The following is an 18,215-nucleotide window of genomic DNA, read 5'->3' on the forward strand; positions in this document are numbered from 1 at the left end:
TCTCTGGATTCAGTTCCTATTGGGGAGTTCTCTTTTTTCTTCTTCTTCTTCTTTTTTTTAAAACTATACATACATATATTTTTCCATACTCCTTTACAGAACCCAGCTGGGGAACGGAACCTTAAAATAAAATTGGAGGAACAGCAGCAAAGGAACAAGGGAACAGAAACAAATTAAAATGGACTGAGGGCCTCCTGATGTGCAGAGGAAAGACTGGAGAGGCAAGAGGTCCAGAGCTCCAGCCACCAGATGCCACTAGTGGGAGAAATCAGGCAATTTGACAGTAAAAGCATGTTCATTGTCCCTACTGCAGTAATAACTACAACTTAAATAACAGAAGTAGCTTAGATACATTCAGCACAATGGTAACAAAATCATTCTTAAGACAGGGACATATTGCATTAAAAATATCTACATTTCTCATAGCATATCAAACGTGCTATGATACACTTCAAGAACAATTGACTATTTCACGTCCTCTAATGAACATAATATTGAGCTGGCAAGCCCTGCCTTCGCTCTACCACTGATGCGAATCTCCATCACCTAATTGGGAAATTTTCAAACAAGCACTTTTGTGCTTTCTCCCACACTGCCTCAACTCGTGGAAGGAGATCCCTATTAACTTCCATACAGCCACCACATTGTCCACCTTCAAATTCTTCCTTAAAACTCTCCTCTGCTACTTTGCCTATAAAAAAACTCAACAGTGATTAGGCAGCTGATGTGCTATGACTGTTGCTTGCCAAGTAGATCATAAGCATCTCATTGTTACCTTGCAATTCCCTCCCACCTACTGTTTGTTGTACCCATGTGTTGTATCCATCTGTCTAACGGAATATAAAGCTCTTCAGGGCAGGGACCACTTTTCTGTCATGGGTTCGTACAGCACCTGCTTCAATGGGGCCTCACTCACAATTGGGGCCTTTGGGTGCTACTGAAACAAATAATTTGCTCCTTCTCTAGGCACTGCCACAAATACAAATAAATAAATATATTAATAAATAATACAGGTTTATCAAGCCACATAGTTGCAGGCCTTTAGTACCAGTTTCATAAATGTTAGTAAAGCTTTTTTCCAATCTATTTGTTTTCATATGACCTATAAGACACTGATATACAAGAACTAGAAGCAAACTCAAAGAGCCTTCATTTTCAAAACCAGAATTTTAAAAATCCCAGAAAATATATTGTAAATTCACTCCAATTCTATGAAGTCTCAGTCCAGGCTGGAAGCAAGAAAAGAAATATTGTAAAAATTCTCATTTGGAACGCAGGAACGTAAGAATGTAGGAACTGTCATACTAGATCAGACCATTGATACAATTAGGCCAGTATCCAACAGCGGCCAGCAACTGGCAGTTGCGAAGAAGATACAATTAAACCTATAGGGAAAAACTGATGAATAATCTGCCTACAGATAAAATCTCTTAGCTTATTCAGTTAAACCATGAAGCATGAGGGTTTATATTCTCTTCTGAAAAAAAACCCTGCTTCCTATTTAACGTACATCTGAACTTTTCCAGCATCCAGCTAATCCTTCTTTGAACTGGATTAGGCACTAAGTTTAAAAATATACAAATACAACACTAAGTCACCCAGGAGTTTCTGCTAAGAAATCCATGCTCTGCACAGGGGTGCATGCCAGCTGCAGTGGCTACTCCCCTCTCTGCACCCATACAAGGAATTCCATAGTGTTAGAAGGCAGGGGAGGACAGGCAGTGGAGGAGCAGTTCTGTCCTTAGATAGGAGCAGGGTCATTTCTGCCTTACGGGTATGACATATATACTTCTATATGCTCACCATTATCTCTGCATTTTGTTTCTTTCTGTACCACACAGCAAAGAGGAACAGGTGTCATAATATTTGCCAATTACTAGAAAATATAATAGAAATTACAATTTTTTCCATAGTGGTTTGCTCGTTCTCCAAACTATGAACATCAAGTGTCTACACAGTTTTGCCAAGCATGGAATAAATACATATATTTTAAAAGTCCTAAATAAACAATTAAGAATCCTCCTAGTATCTTACAAAGATTTATTTCAGCCACCTTATATTTTATAAAGAATTTGGTGGTCACTGTGATGGGGTGTATAGATCCCAACATGGCAGTAGACACTAAAGAGTTAATAATGACAGCAATCTCTTCTCCAGCTGCAACTAAATGGCTGGTTAGCAACTGCTGGAATAACAAGCTGCAACCCAGATGGAGCAGGGCAGCTACAGGAGGGGCTAGGAGCCATCACTGAAGAGCTCCACAGCATCAGACAGGGGAAAGCTGCCTAGAGAGACCAATTTCCTGGCAGAAGCATCCAGGGGAAGATTACGATGCAGAAGATGCCTGCAAGAGATAGCAAGCAGCCCAGGAAGGCAGCAGGAGACATAAGTAAACAGTCCTTGACTGGCCAACTCAGAGATCCCAGGCTGGGACTCAGAGGAGAGGGCAGACTTGCATCCCCCTACCACTCTTCCCAGGGAAGGGAATAGAGACTGCTGAAGCTTCAGGGTGGTGGTCATAACATCAGACTATTTAACTTGATTTTTGTTCCTGCTTCAATTTCCTCTGTCCTTCCCCTGACAAGGGAGGGAAAGGGACATATCGGGCCTGAGACTACTAACTGGAGGCCCATTACAGGACTCTTCAGCACTCACCTCTTACTACCCCAAAAGTGGAGGGAGGGCTGAAGCCACAGAGAGAGGCTGAGCACCACAGGCCACATTTCTAAACTGATATAGATGGAAACTGAGGCAAATGCCCAGCCACGAGAGGATGCATTAAAGGGGAGAAGCCAGATGACAGTCCGAGGGCATTACCCAAGGGACAAAAAGTGGGAACTATGAAAGGTATGTGCGTCTTTTAAAGGCTGTATTTTCCAGCTACTTCATAGGAATCTCTCTCTTTTGTATTCTATCACTACTTATGTAAACCTAAAAAATTTTTTAAAAGATTTACAATAATTATTTTTCATTTGTAGGCAATAGGTCCAATACTGCTCTGAAAGAAGTCCATGGGAAGAATAGAGACAGGCCCAGTATCATTACAGCCTCTATTTCATGGATTACTATTATGTACAAGGCCACACAGCACGGCAACCTATGACTTGATTGATTCCACTACCCAAGGCTCATTTTCTAAGCCTCAGATTTATTTGCCGTGATGCCAATTCTCTTCACAGGGTTAATACATATGTATATTTCAAGTAACATTCACCTGGTAAAATTCATACCAGAATAGAGGGCTTGCACAAAACAACAAAAGCCTCTTAGTGGAACTTAAACACACTACATAGAGGGTTTGAGTGACTCATTGGGCTTTCTGTGAGCTTTCTTCACTGCCATAAATTTCACCCTTTGTAATAATCATGGTTTGCCAGAGAAAGTTGCAATTGACATTAGTCACCAAATTCAGAAATCTGTAAAAATTCAATCTAGACAACATATTTGATAATGAGGCTCATATTCTCTTTCAATTTTTCTTCCATTTCAAAAACATTCAACCCATCGTGCAAACAGCCAAAAAGACCTATATACTGCAACCATTAAGAGACTCTCCCTTTTACAGGACTAAAAAAGTCTAAGGGTTATTCGGGTAACATCATAATGTAAAAACAGTTGACCACAACGTGTGTGTGAAGGTGAGAATGAGAGAGATCAGTCATGCTGGAGTATATGTGAATGTGCTAGCAACCAATCAGAAAAAAACCCCCACCATCTAAAATTCTTAAGTAGAAATGTAAATATTCTCCATATACAATACCTCTAAAGGAATTGTTTAATGAAACTTCCTAGAACAAAGGCAACAAAATACGTACTGGAAAAGTCAATGGTATATATCACATAATGTATTGAACATTTAGTAGATGTGGAAATGACACTCCAGTACTTCTCCAGTACTTCCAGATCATCTATGTCTACCGTCTCGTTACAGATGGCCTGCGACACCTGAAATCACCATTTGAGGAATGTAATAGTGTTATGGAACACGTTAACACTTGTTATTAAAAGGACAAAACAGGAACATGAATGTATCTCCAAGTATAGGATGTTATGTTTTGCAGAAATATTCCGAAGTATAAAACAGAGTATGGTGTACTCTTTAACATCTTTTTCAAAAGACAAGATAGTTGGAAAATAAATGACTTATTAATCATCCCAAGTCATTTTTCAATCTTTGTCCCTTATTAAATTACACCAAAAATGTCGTGTTCATTTTAAAATTCCCTTTTCATGCAATTCCTTATTTTAATTTAAGTAACAATCATATCAAAAGAAAAACTGCTGTTCAAGGGATGGGAATATGCTTAAATAATTACTGAAGTGGAATAGACTTTTCTGGTCATTCTGACATTATGTCATATATCACTGCACTTTCTGAAAGCTTTCTGGATGGATGTGTTGTACACCCAAAAACTAAATCAAGAAGAGAAGTAAATAATTTATAGAGTTGTCAGGAATCAGTTTAAACACTTACTTTTGCGAAGATCTGAAAAATGTCTATTGCAGGTAGCAGCTGAAAAGCATCCTGGATCTCCACTCTCAAATAAAGCTGCAATGTCTGTGCCAGGTGCCTGAGACCCTCTTTCATTTCTTCACTTAACTCTTCAATATCTTAGGGAAAAAATACAGCAAAGCATGAATAAAACCTTCTGTCAACATCTTTAAGAAGCCCAATGGCAGCAGTTCAATCTAGACACCTCCAATCCCAAATTTAATTTTGACAGAAGGTAATTATATACCACTATTTTTGACAGCTACATATCACCACTAAGCAGAGTTTATCAAGTGCTACTTCCAAATCACAAACATTATGGTGAATGAACGATCAAAAGCCTAAAGATAAAACAGATGTGTAAGCAGATACAATATGTTAAATACTAAATTAGTCAATTCAGTTTGTTACAATTAAAATGTGTTGCATATTATCCTACAATTTCATCCTCCTTACAACCGGATGCATTTCTATATCACATTCTTCTTATGAAGTGTCAAAAATTGCTTTATGCTGACAAATGGAATAAGCAGAGTACAAGGAATATGGTACACATAGAAAGGGAAAATACCACAAAGACTGAGTTAAAGAAAGCTGAAATTTAAAACCAGTACTAATGCAAGTAAATATTATTCTGATATTAAATAATAAAATCACAATTTCAAAGGAGGACAACGGGAGCTGCATGTGCTCTGCATCTCTGCAGATCAGGCTAGGTGAATTGCCAAACAAACAAACAAAGAGCAAATCAATGTCAGAGCTGGGAAAAGAACCCAAAATTTCCTCTCAGTTCACTGGGCCACACTTCCTCCCTGTCTCCTCCTTCCTTTGAGTCTAGTTACAATGAAGGGAACAAGGAGTAATGAAAGAAAGGTAACGTGGATGAGTTTAAATGTCAATCATAGAGTAAAACTAAGAGGAAAGTTTCAAAGTGAGTTTATTATTATATGTTACTGATTAAATTCATCACTGGCAGAACAAGCAAAACTGCAGTGCAGGTGCACCCATCTGCACCAAGGGTCAACTTGGTTCTATTATTTTTAATGTTGAGCTGCACTAGGGAATAGAAATGACTTTCATAAGAGGTGGTCAAATCAAAATCCACTGAAATCACAACCATAATTCGGCAGGCATTTATTGGAGAAAATTAGCAATATTAGACACCTGTAGAATAGATAGGGAGTTGGAGTAAAATAAATTAGTAGAGATTCCATCACCAAAAATACTAAATTAATCATCCAAAAGAGGTAGTGCTTTGGCATTCTACTCACTCAATTATACCTCCAAAAACAGACTCTTCCACCTCATATGATCATAGACCTACAGTAGGGCCAACAAATTGCCACTATCAGAGCACTGTCTCAACACATACAGTTGTGCTAAACCCTTCCAAATGTGACCCGCTTTATCCATATGCTGTGTGGCCTCAATAGACCATTAGATTGCTTATAGCTTCAAGCTTTATAAAAGATCATAATACTTTGCATTTATAAAAAACCATCAGTTCCAAATAGTCCAAATGCACATTACAGAATATTATTATTTATTATGAAGACGGACAGACTGGAATCACTTCACCCGCCACCACTGAAAGGAAACCAACTCTGTGACAGAATGCAGGAGTAATTTAACAGCCCCGTGCAGAGCGACACTACAGTTAGGACAGATGTGAACAAGAATATTGCATCAGCTGAAACTTCAGGGAGTATTTAGAGAGGCTGAAGCAGAATGTAATTACTCAAACTGGAATTTATCCAGGACACCAGCAATTCTTGCAAAAAAGTCCCATGAGATATTTAATGGCAAATGATCAGGACCTTGTTTTTCCCCAACTCATCATGAGACCAAAAGCAAAAATCAAAGTGAAACAGAACCTGTAAATACCTTAATTCTGTGTGCTTAGAAATATGCTCAATTGTGTCAGACCTTAGTCTTGGAGAGACAATGCTATATAAGGTTTGTGACAACTTTACTACATTATGCACAGGGATTTAGATATGCAGCTCCTGCTGATACTAGCAGGAGGCAGACAGCAAAGTATTTGCAATGTTGTAATGTTGTAAATATACTCCTTTCTGCATGCATTACAACTTTTAAAGAATAATATAGGATTTGAGTCTTGATAAATTTAAGCACAGTAGAGCTATAGCCTGTAGAACCTTCGCCGATTTTAGACCTTTAAGTACTAATGCATAAAGAGCAATGCAGAAGTAGCAAATGCAGTAGAAGATCAAGGTGACATTCCAGACCATTAATCTCAGATTTAGCGTGTGCAACAGATTCTGGGTGATTATGAAATTGGCAGAGTAGATCTTGAAAAGAGGAGGGGGAGGAATATATTGCTCCTCCCAAAGCAGAATGCATATATACAGAGAGAGAGAGAGGGAGAGAGAGAAGCAAATGGGTGAAGTGATATTGGGGGTGTATAAACCACACACACAGTAAATCAAAGAAAATAATTCTCATTCCAAAGAAATAGTACATAACAGTATTGAAAAGTAACGATCTGATGGACAGCAAATTAAGGTAGCGGTACTACCAGTCCATTATACAGATCCCTTGCGACTCCTAATGGCAAACAAAAATGGCAGCAAAAATATTAACTTCTGTAAAAGTATTCACTTGCAGTTGTGACGCAGATGTCTAGACTAGATGCCTCTGTGATGTACTGAAGATTCCTGAAAATGGAGTGGTCTCCAGTAAGAAAGATGGAAGCCCAGCTTGTGTTGTGCAATGCCTGAATTTTCTTAAAAATGAGAATTTTATTGCAAGTTTTCTGGCAGCGGTTCGCAGACTCTGTATCATTTTATTCACACTCAGCCTGATCCTTCAGCTACTTCAGCTCCTAATACTCCTGATTCCCACTGACTTTGATGAAGGCAAGGTAAGTTCAGGACTCTCAGCATCTCAGGAGATTTGTTCTCTATACCTTACCAGACTGTGCCCTCAGTTAATATGCAAGAAATTAAGACCATAAAGTAAGACTGTACCATAGCACCAGCAGATACCCAATGGTTCAAAGGAAAGTCACTGTTCACTGTGCACCTGGTCAGACGTATACTATATTACGAAGGGAAATTTCTTACTGATTCCAGCAACGTCCTGAAGCATGAGGATCAATAGTTTTTAACTCTGTAATCTAACTAGAGTAATTGTAAATGCTGTTTTTATTCATGTAAGTGTCTAATCCCTTTTTGAATATTCCTAAACCATTTCATTTAAGAATATCCAGCACTGCATTCTACTAGCTGATAAAAGGAATCCATTTTAATTTTGAGTTATCACTTTTAAATTGGTTGCCTTACTAATGTTCCTTTGCCCTTGTATTATGCAAAAAGGTGAATACAATGGCAAGCACTACAGCAAAAAAAGAAAAATAGAATAATAAGTAGTTGCGGCTTTGGGTTTTTTAATGTTTCAGTGAAGCTACATATATGAAGTTATTTAAAATCCAGACCGTGTTTCCTTGCCAAATTAGAACAGTTTTAAAAGGCAAGCAAAATGTTTACATTAATCTACACAATGTCCCTTTTACTATTAATTTTCTTTTGTGCTGCAATAAATTGAATTAAGTGTACTTTTTGCCATTTAAGTCAGACTGACAGAGACTCTGAGCTATTAAAGACTTGAAAGGATCAGTATTGTCTATTTTAGAAGTAGCCTAACTTTGAAAAACTAGAAGGCAGAACCATTCCACGAGTACCTGAAACTTATGGAAACACAATCTGATTTTTTTGTCCACACTGAATTTTCAGAAAAAACATACATTTAATAAGAGCCTCAAACAGTTGCATTTTTCTCTTATTAGAAGTTCCGTTGAATCTTTATACACAAAGAAAATATTAACAACAAACTAAAATAGATAAAAAGGGTTTATGACCAAAAAGTGTGTGGATTTGTTTTTTTAAACTAGATTCACTCAGAAATTTCTACCTAATCTAGCAGATATGTCATCATCTTAAAGAAACAAACCTAACAAAGAAGGTGCATACTCTAAATCAGGCAAAAGTCCAACTGAAGTCAATGAAAATTTTGGTTGTGCAAGACGTGAAGAACTGGCCCCACACTAGCAGTAGAAAACTGTAACCTAATTTCCCACTGCAATTTCAGCAGTTCAAAGAGAGTCTTTCATTCCATTCTACACTTCGATTTTTTTCATTTACAATTTATTCCACAGGACAGAATTTCAGAAGGGCGAGCCAGAAGGAAACAAACCAATCATACTATGCATTTACAGCCATGTGGATGGTGATTACTTACTTGACTGAAGATCAGAAAAAGAGTAGAGTTTCTCAGAAGGACATGCTGCTGATTGTCCAAGCTGAAGAGAAAAAACAAAAATAATGAATGCATGATAATGAGCATTTATAGAGCACATTTTATCTCCAAAGCACTTTACAAACCTGAATTACTCATTACCATGAAGTAAGTAACAGCAGTGACATAAATCGCTTGTGTTGTTTATGTCACATATTCTATAAACTATCATAAAAATACTAAATGATTTTTTTTTGTAATGAGACTTCCCCACTAATTTATTTTCTTGGTTTTGGCAGTTTATCTTTAGTAATTTACTTCAGCCCTGTGTCCCTTAATAGGGAACAATTTATAAGACTAGAAGGCTTCTTTCACTTCATGTAATTAATATAAAGGGAATGGTATGTGTTTATATATATTCTCTTTAAAAGCATTGCCAAACATATATCCATAACAGTGTACAAAAGAATATAACAGATCATCTTTTAAGTCCTCAAACTATTCCAATACATATATTTTGGTCTGGGAATAAGGGCATTAGGACTAGGGCCAGCAAAAAAGGCAAAATTCTTTGCTGATTTACAACCTCTTAGTCATAGGTAGCTGAAGTAAGCATAGCATTTAGTCCATGAAGATTAATATGAGAACCACCATTGTGGAAAGATTGTAAACCCAGAAATTTCAGGTGAGTTCAAAAAAATCTAACAGAGCCTAAGCTAACAAGTCTGCAGAGCACAGCATCGTACACCCCAAAAGAAAATATCCACCAGCATTCAATCCTTATGCAAAATCTTGATATTCACCTCTACTCAAAAGGGGCTTGATCCTGCTCCCATGAAAGTCCATGCCAAAACGTGCATCAACTTCAATGGTGCAGGATCAAGCCCAAAGTGATATTCTTCCCTTTCCATTTCTGAGGGAATGAGTTTTGGGACTCAATTACATAGTCACTGCATAAGAAACTTCCATTGACTTCAACAGACATTGCTCTTCTGCAACAGTTTCATGAACAGGCCCCTGGAGCTTAATTATGTCCATTTTCATATTTCCTGATGTTTCCAGTGTTGCTGGGAATTAATCAGCGATTTTGTAATGCAAAATGCATGTTCCATTTTGTTCATCCACCCAGCCACCGCTGCTTTTTAGTCTTTAATTACATTAAAAATTTACAGTGCAAGCCTGTTTCTGTGTAACTGTAGAATGGGATATGTTTAACAGAATGTCACTTACTAGTTTAAAAACAATCCTGCCAACAAGTCTCACTGAGTCAGGAGGAAAGTTAGGCTCAATACTCTTAAGACACTTGCATTCTTGCTTGTGCTCCTGCCAGGCTTCTTTCTGTTACATTAAAAAAAACAAGATCATACACTTTATTTCAGACCAACACATACACTAATGATATAGATTACAGAGGGAGCTGGGGTGCATGTATCAGTGTTCATGTCTTGCTCCCCATCAGTACCTGGCCTGGAGCAAGAATTAAAACAAGGGAGCAGAATTAAAACTGCACAGGAACCTTATATCCAACATTTCAAACTTTTGAGTGCATGACACTGCAGTGTAAACGACCTTCTTTTAACTTTGATTTTTTTTTTTTTAACACTGTAACATGTTATAAATGCCATCGTTGCTACTTGAGCTTTCAGTGACTGGGAAAAGTGAAGTTATTTAAAATATTTTCTTTATATGATAAATAAATGGAGCCTGATTTTCTTCTCATTTACCTCGTGCTTTTGGGTTCCCGCCCCCCCAGTACAATTTCATTGAGTCAGTGGAGTTACTCCTGATTTATAGCAATATGAAAGAAGAATCAGGCCCAGGACATTCAATTCATATATTGACCTATATATGCACATCAGTATTCACCAGTTATGTTAGGGCATTAAATAACTCTGCTTCAATTTAACTACTTAATTCTTCTCTTCAGTTATTATCTGGCTGATGAAATCTTTGCAAGGTCTCATTAGGACTCAGTTATAAATCTTTTTAAGATCTCAATTTAAAAATTGGGGTTTCTCATTTGTTAATAGTCATTAGTAGGCAAGTAAAGGGATTTTAAAAGGAGGTACACTAACTGCTCACAGTTTTAAAGAATGTGAAAATTAAAAGCAGAAGGAATGATAAATCAGAAAATCAAGAACCTGAATGATTTATATTTGACCCTTTATAGGAACAAATCAATAAATTAGAAGCACTGGGAGAGGAAACAATCAAAAGAAACCGAAAGTAAAGTTCCGTTTCAGATCTTGAGATTGCAAACATTTATATATGGAATTCCTTTACACATGAGCAGTCCTATTGAAATCAATGTGGCTACTCATGAGAGTAAAGTTGCTTGTGTGTAAGTATATGCAAGACTGGGTCCTTAATGAACAACTGATAAAAATAAGTCTAGTAGAAAGCTATTTACCGAATGAACAGATTTAACAGGATAGAGGAATACCGGGGGGGCAGGGAGATATAGGGAGGGTGTGCACATACGCAGAACTGTGGCACTTCGTCCTTAAAATCACTGGGGAGCAGGAGCAGCAATGAGTCTTTAAGCGCATCTCTCGTTATGCTGGAAGGTTGGGCTGTTTTTGTATTCCTTCAGTTTGCTTTTGTTACTTTAGTCAATCCAGACTTTTTTTAATGTTTCATATAAAGTCTGTGTGATGGAATTGGAGATTTTTAAGCCCGTATACATCTAATTTTGGCATTCAGAGCAAAGTCTGAAGCCACTGGGCTGCTTTACAGATGTCCATATAAAAGTGCAAAGGAGAAAAAGAAACAGTTAACAAAAAGATACGGTAACAGTTAAAACAAACATAGGAGTCCACAAGGCGATTTAGTTTCTGATAGAAAGGCAGTAGGAGAAACGAAAGAAGCAACTGTGTAAAACAATTTCTGTCACGTATCAGCTATCAGTATCAGACTGCATGATGTCTGACACAGAAATAGCTCTTCTACAATCAGCAGTAAAATAGGAAATGATGGGTAGGAGAAGTAGGGATGCTATAATGCTTGAACAGGGGCAGGTGCACAATGCCCTCTGGTGAGGTGATTTAATAGTTTTAAAATTCTAAAGCTGGAAGAATCCCCATCCCTCAGATGATAGGAACAAAGACCCCGGCAGTGGGAATTTATCATAAAAGACTATGAAACTCTTACAAGAGACCACCATCCCAGACAACTTCTGGCTGTAAGAGACATCCCAGAACACAAACACAATGGTCCTGAGTCTCAGCTGGTGTAAAGTGACTCACGTCTGGCCTACTGAGTTCAGTACTACTCCCCCAGTATTAGACCTATATTAAGCAACCAGCTGTGGTCAGTCCCTTAAGACAGATGTTGCTGTATTTTTTGTTTGCAGAATTCCCATTGTTTGGCTATATGAATGGCCCCAGAAGGAAGGACAGAGTGTATCAAAAATTGGAAGTGGCAGTTCATGGGAATCTGTGAGCTGATGGGTTGAAAATAAATATCTAATTTTGCGTTCTGTGTGAGTAATCAGATGATTATAAACCAGCGGTTCCCAGACTTGTTCCGCTGCTTGTGCTGGGAAAGCCCCTGGCGGGCCGGGCCAGTTTGTTTACCTGCCACGTCCGCAGGTTCAGCTGATCGCTCCCATCGCTTCTAGCAGCTCCCATTGACCTGGAGCAGCGAACCACGGCCACTGGGAGCCGCAATCTGCCGAACCTGCGGACGCAGCAGGTAAACAAACCGGTCCGGCCAGCCAGGGGCTTTCCCTGCACAGGCAGCAGAACAAGTCTGGGAACCACTGTTATAAACAATATAACACTATGAATAGCATCAGATGGATGATTTTTACTTTAAATAACAAGGTGTCAATATCAGGTAGCAGTTATTTCACTTTGGACTATCTTTCTTATACCTACAAGTAATAAATTAGTCAATATTTTTTTCTTCCACATGGGAACCTTGTTCTTATATTTCTTTATTTGTAACTCTACAAGTGAACAAAATGACCCCAACTAGACATTATAATACAGTTAGTGTCACTAAATATCAGACAAATACAAGTTAAGTATCTACTACTAAGCAGAATTACTTTTGTCCCAAAGAAACAAAGGTATGCTTGTAAGTGTCCAGACATCGTTCTGTGTAATATAATTATATTGGCATTTTTATCTTGCTTCAACTAAAATTGCTCTTTGGAGTCAGCCTTTATCTGTCAAAAAATTTCCGAACATCCTGCACAGGATTTTAGATATGCTAACAGTGACATCAAAATGATTAATAGCCTACCCAACCAATAAAGCGCTAATGAGACGAAATATGAAGTATCACATAGCATCATATGTCACAGTCTCCTAAACTTAGAGATATGTTTTCACACTAGAATAACGTTAAGATTGCATCTTTTCCCTATCATGGCAGTCAAACCAAAACTGATCACAGAGTGGTTGCATTTATTTATTTTGCTGAGGGAATGCTGGAATGAGGAAAACCATTCAGACCTCAGAGACTGGCAAGAAAAAGTTGCAACTGCATTAACATAACATGATCAAACAACATTAATAGCACCCTGCCACAAAAAGGAAAGAATGGTGGGGGCTGCTGTCTCCCCCTCAACCATTCACTACCCCCACCAGTGATGCAAGTTATATAACCAAGCAAAACCACCAAGATTTATATCATGAAACAGGACCTACCCATAGATCAATGTCCAACAAATAAAGTAGTGCTACTTTACAACCAGTAAGAGTATTTTATGTTTTTATCTAATTTTATCTAATTTCTCTGCATGTATGCCAGGAAACACAACAAGCAGGTTTTTCTGAGCAGGTAAATCCTAACCATCAATTTCAACTTCATTTTGTTTGTTAGTTTATTTTATTGACTGTAAAAGGAGGTGGGGGGTAAAACCAGGTAAGAAAGTTAGCCTTAGATCTATATCCATAATTTAAAAAAAAACAAAAACAAAAAAAGAACACCCACACAACCCAACATGAAAGAAAGTGGCATTCAAATTCAAGAGCTTTAAAGTCAATGACAGTTGTAAGTATTCAAAAGTCAGGCCTCTTATTCAAATAACTAGCTTTGGGCATCCAGTTTTGAAAGTGTTAGCCTTAGTAAATGAGAGGAAGAGGCAAGCTGTAAAAAAGTTATATATCAACATTGTCTGCATTAGTTATATTAGTTAGGTAAATGAATAAGCATTAAGCAAAAGCTGCAATGAGAGGGTGATTTATTTTTTTATTTTTTATTTATTTATTTTTTTGCTCATTGTTAATGACTTGTTGACTTAATGGATTCCATAGATGTCCAGGGACCATTAATGGGTAATGGCAACACAACACAGTGAAAACCCCACAGTTAAACGGTTATTTTTTTTCTTTAGTAGCTTGTCATTATTTTTAAAAATGATCATTACCTGACAACGTGTATCACAGTATCTGGCAATTTTGCACTGAGAGCATCTAAGCAGCCGTTCATTCCTGTAAGAAACTTCCTGTATTAGTTATATAGGAAAAATAAAAATATTTCCAAATATCTGAAAGAAAAAAGGATCCACAAAAAGGACAAATTGTATTTATTTTTACATACGAAGTCAAGGCAAGAACCTAAGGGCTAGAGATTCTGATTTCCTTACTCATATTAAACAGTATCTTACCCTATGAATAGTTTATTTATTTACTAGTGTCAATGCTTGTGTGTTAACAGTAAGATTATCAGAGTCTAGACTAAAGAGGAGTCTCCCTACTGTCGGTCTCCCTACTCTCCAGTGAGATAAAACAGGAATCATTTGTTTTTCTTGCTTTGCTACCATACTGTCAAGGAATTAGATTTTGTGGTTAATGCAATAGAATCTCAGACTATGGTGCAGCACAGCTGGATGTTGTCGTCTTTGGAGCCCAGCAACGTGATAATATGTTGCAAGGCAGAATTCAGGACCCTACTACCTGTCTTAAGCAAGATTCTTGCTGTTAATCTGCAGTTGTGACACTGAGTTATTTGCAATGTGAAGATGACCTGGTAGTGGAAATGTATGCCTTAAAAAAAGGTTGCTCGTGATTGGTGAACAATGTGACTAAAGCAAAAACTCCATCTGAAAAAGACTATTGGTGGCACACGGGGAGAGATGAGAAGTTCGAACCAGAGATACATATGAACATTTTAATTATGATTCTATAAAGCACCTCTTGGCTTGAGTGAGATTCTCGATTGCTGGCTTAATTTAAGTCATATGACAAGCTGAGAACTTGACTTGGGGAGAAAATATAATTTACTAATAAAAGTTTTGTAAATTATTAGATGGTGAGGAAATATTTAGCATGAAATTATGCAGAAAATTAATCAAATTTACATGTCATAAATCAAATTCTGTTCTCAGCTGCACTGGCATTAGGATATGCATTGTAGTAACATTCTTGCCAATTTCTTAGCTGTCACAGCACCAGCAAAAAGCCAGAGGTTTTAGCTTTATATTTTAAAACAAAGTTAACCATATGCTTTCCTAGCATATATTGACACTGAGAATATGGTGTTATAAACAGAAGACTCAAGAGAGAAGAGACTAAATTAAGGACATACTAGCTAGCCAGACGGTAGGATTGTCCTTCCTACATTGTGGAAATACTCCTACTAATAGACAGCTGGACACATTTCTTACACTAATAAACTACAGACTTATGCATAAAGACACATAGCCAGTCTGACAGATGCTTAGGTTTGACAACCACTATACACAACATTAATTATTATATTAATACATTTTTGCATTCTTATAGCGCCCCCCATTTGAAGAGCTGAAAATGGATTGCAAACTTCAAGAGTATGTCTACACTGCAAGTTAAGGGGTGATCATAGCATTGGTGGGTATACCATACTAGCTTTAATCTGCCTGGCACAGGTAACAATGGCAGTGTAGAGGTAGTGGCACTGGCTTCAGCACAAGCTAGCATTCAGAGTACTCCAGACTCCCTGTAGGGCTTGTACTCTGGATAGCTAACCTGTACTGCCACACCTACAGTGCTATTGTTACCCAGGCTAGCTATATTAAAGCTAGCATGAGTATACCTACCCATGCTGCAATCACCCCTTTGCTCGCAGTGCAGTCATACCCTAAATAACCTTTGCAAGACACATGAGGCAGATAACTGTCCCAATTTTACAGATGACGAAAAGAAGGCAGAGGGAGAGAATAAAGTGATTTGCTCATGTTTATACCTTAAGGACCTGACCCTGTAAGATTCCTATTGTCTTTACAGGGATTCCATGGGGGCATAAGGGTCTGCCATGTGGATCACTTTGCTGGCTCAGACTTTAAATCAACAGCACAGCTGTCAATAAAACCAGATGTGATATGCTGGACCCTCTGAACTCAAAGAATTTAGTCATTGACCTCAATAGGGTCAGAATTTTACAGTAGGTCTTCAGATATCCAATCTGGTACTTCTGATTTTCAATCTGGTACTTTGACCACAGAACCATTCTTCTTTCCTTTATTTAAATCAATATACACTCAGTTACCCCCAACTTTTACTCCCTATGTTCACTCTAAATTCACAGCAAATGCCTCGAAGAGTCGTATGTCCAAATAAAGTGAGATGGCACCAACTTGCTCACAAACCTTAACCAATAACTTCTGAGCAATGAATTTGGTCCATTGATTCCATTAATTTAATTTATGACTAGGAATCTATAGCTATCCAAAACAATATAATAAATACAGAATGCCAAATAAAATAGACCCCTCTTGAGCACAGACTAAGTCCTTTGTTCCACATGTGGAATTCTCACTGGTGTAAATTCTGCACAAAGTTATTGTATCAATGTGCACTAAAATGCACCAGTATTGGCATATTAAACTCATTGCTGATTCAACTTTGCCTTTTTTAGAATTCTTATAAGAGATGGGGGAGAAAACAGGGAATGTCAAACATACACTAAATATAAGAGGAATTAAAATATAGCCATGTACTTATGTGGAAATAAAGAAATACAAGTTAAGTTATGTAATATACAGAAATATTTAGAGAGAATTCATTATGGTGAACTGTGGTATAAAAGTATGAATTTGGGTTTCCATTATTATTTAAATGTAGTGAAGCCAATGATTTCAATACACAGTGTATAAAACTACATATGATGGTGTGAAGCAGCTTAAAAATTTTATCTACATCAGGTCAAATAACTGCATTGGTTACAAGTTGTGAGGCCACGAATGAATCAGATGGATCATTCCAAATGAGTGCCAATCTTTGCGCATTCGCTTTCTTATTCTCCAACCCCTTTATAGTTGAACTCATGATACCAAGGCCCTTACAGAATATTTTGTGTGATGTGCTGAATACCATACAACTAGCAGAAAGAAAATATTTTAGAAATGTCTGAGATTAAAATCCTGTTATTGCTCCTGTCTTTCACCCTACCTACAAAAGTAAGGGCCTGTGTATCATGAGTACAACTAGAAAGGGCTTGGAGAGTAAAAAAACTAATCATTTTAAAAATCTTCTAAATAGTACCTAAAATATCTTTCCCATACAAAACAGTGTTGTGATTTTAGAATCCAATGTCTGGGGACAATCCAAAGCTAGAAGCAAGTGCTGGAAATCTCACCTCTCCAATTGTATAAAGTTCTCATTTCTAGGGCCCAAAAATATCAGAACTCTAACAAAGTTACTGGTGAAGAACTGAATATTTCTCATTCTGGATTTGGATCTCAGATCGGTATAATGTAGGAGGAAAGAATTAAACATTTTTGTGAAAGGTTTATTTAGTATGAAAATTAAAGGACAAAATTATTGCTCTTCGGAGCTGCTAAGATATCTGAATGTCAGAAATAGTCTAGGTGGAGACCATTAACGGATGTGCATACGCACACCCAAAATTATCTCCATCTGGACTACTTCTGAGACATACATTTTGTAATACTGATCAACATGTTCTGTCAAGGATACAGGATAATCTTCAGGAAATCTACCCTTTCTTTCTAAAAATGGGGCAAATCCTCCATATTTATTTTAATTACGTACATTAATGAGATCTTTTCTCCAGATCTTTCAAATCACAGGCAGCACACGCTACAAAAAGTTCTATTTCCTGGGTCATCAACACGTTATTGTGGAAGTCAGCCATACACAACAGATTCATCATGCTCAATGCTACCTCCTGAAAATGTGTATGGTAACATGGAATGATATAGAAAAGTAGAGATCTACGAACATCGTTTTCTATGTCATCATATAAAATTCTTGAGATTGTCACTTTCTGGAGTTTCCCCAAGTTGTTCTGCATAGCTGCATCATTACACAGTTTTGCAGAAACAGAAGCAGATCACAGGGCCTTTAGGTCTTCTTTATTTTGGATTATGGAAATGAGGAACTCTATATACAACGTGTTCTACATCAATGGGTAAGAGCCTCTGTTGAACTTCTCTCTTTAGTCATTCAAATAATATTGTCTGACAGAGTGTGATCAGGCAATCATTTTGTAAACACTCAGGTTTAATTCTATCCAT

At 37.4% G+C, this 18,215-nt stretch overlaps 1 protein-coding gene across 4 annotated transcripts in view; it reads right to left on the bottom strand.

Annotated features, from left to right (window-relative positions):
* SMYD3 (SET and MYND domain containing 3) overlaps nucleotides 1-18,215 on the bottom strand; it is a 633,600-nt gene that overhangs the window by 519,992 nt on the left and 95,393 nt on the right. For 3 of the 4 annotated variants that reach the window (XM_037895368.2, XM_037895369.2, XM_043543385.1), the window contains exons 2-5: nucleotides 14,127-14,190; nucleotides 9,980-10,087; nucleotides 8,753-8,813; nucleotides 4,475-4,611 (exon numbers count right to left, since the gene is read on the bottom strand). In XM_037895368.2, coding sequence (XP_037751296.1) covers nucleotides 4,475-4,611; nucleotides 8,753-8,813; nucleotides 9,980-10,087; nucleotides 14,127-14,190 — 370 coding nt within the window. Of the gene's footprint in view, nucleotides 1-4,474; nucleotides 4,612-8,752; nucleotides 8,814-9,979; nucleotides 10,088-14,126; nucleotides 14,191-18,215 lie in introns of those variants that run through there. The other variant, XM_043543386.1, reaches the window with a different exon arrangement.

The sequence above is a fragment of the Chelonia mydas genome, chromosome 3, assembly GCF_015237465.2.
Source record: "Chelonia mydas isolate rCheMyd1 chromosome 3, rCheMyd1.pri.v2, whole genome shotgun sequence".
Taxonomy (NCBI): Eukaryota; Metazoa; Chordata; order Testudines; family Cheloniidae; genus Chelonia; species Chelonia mydas.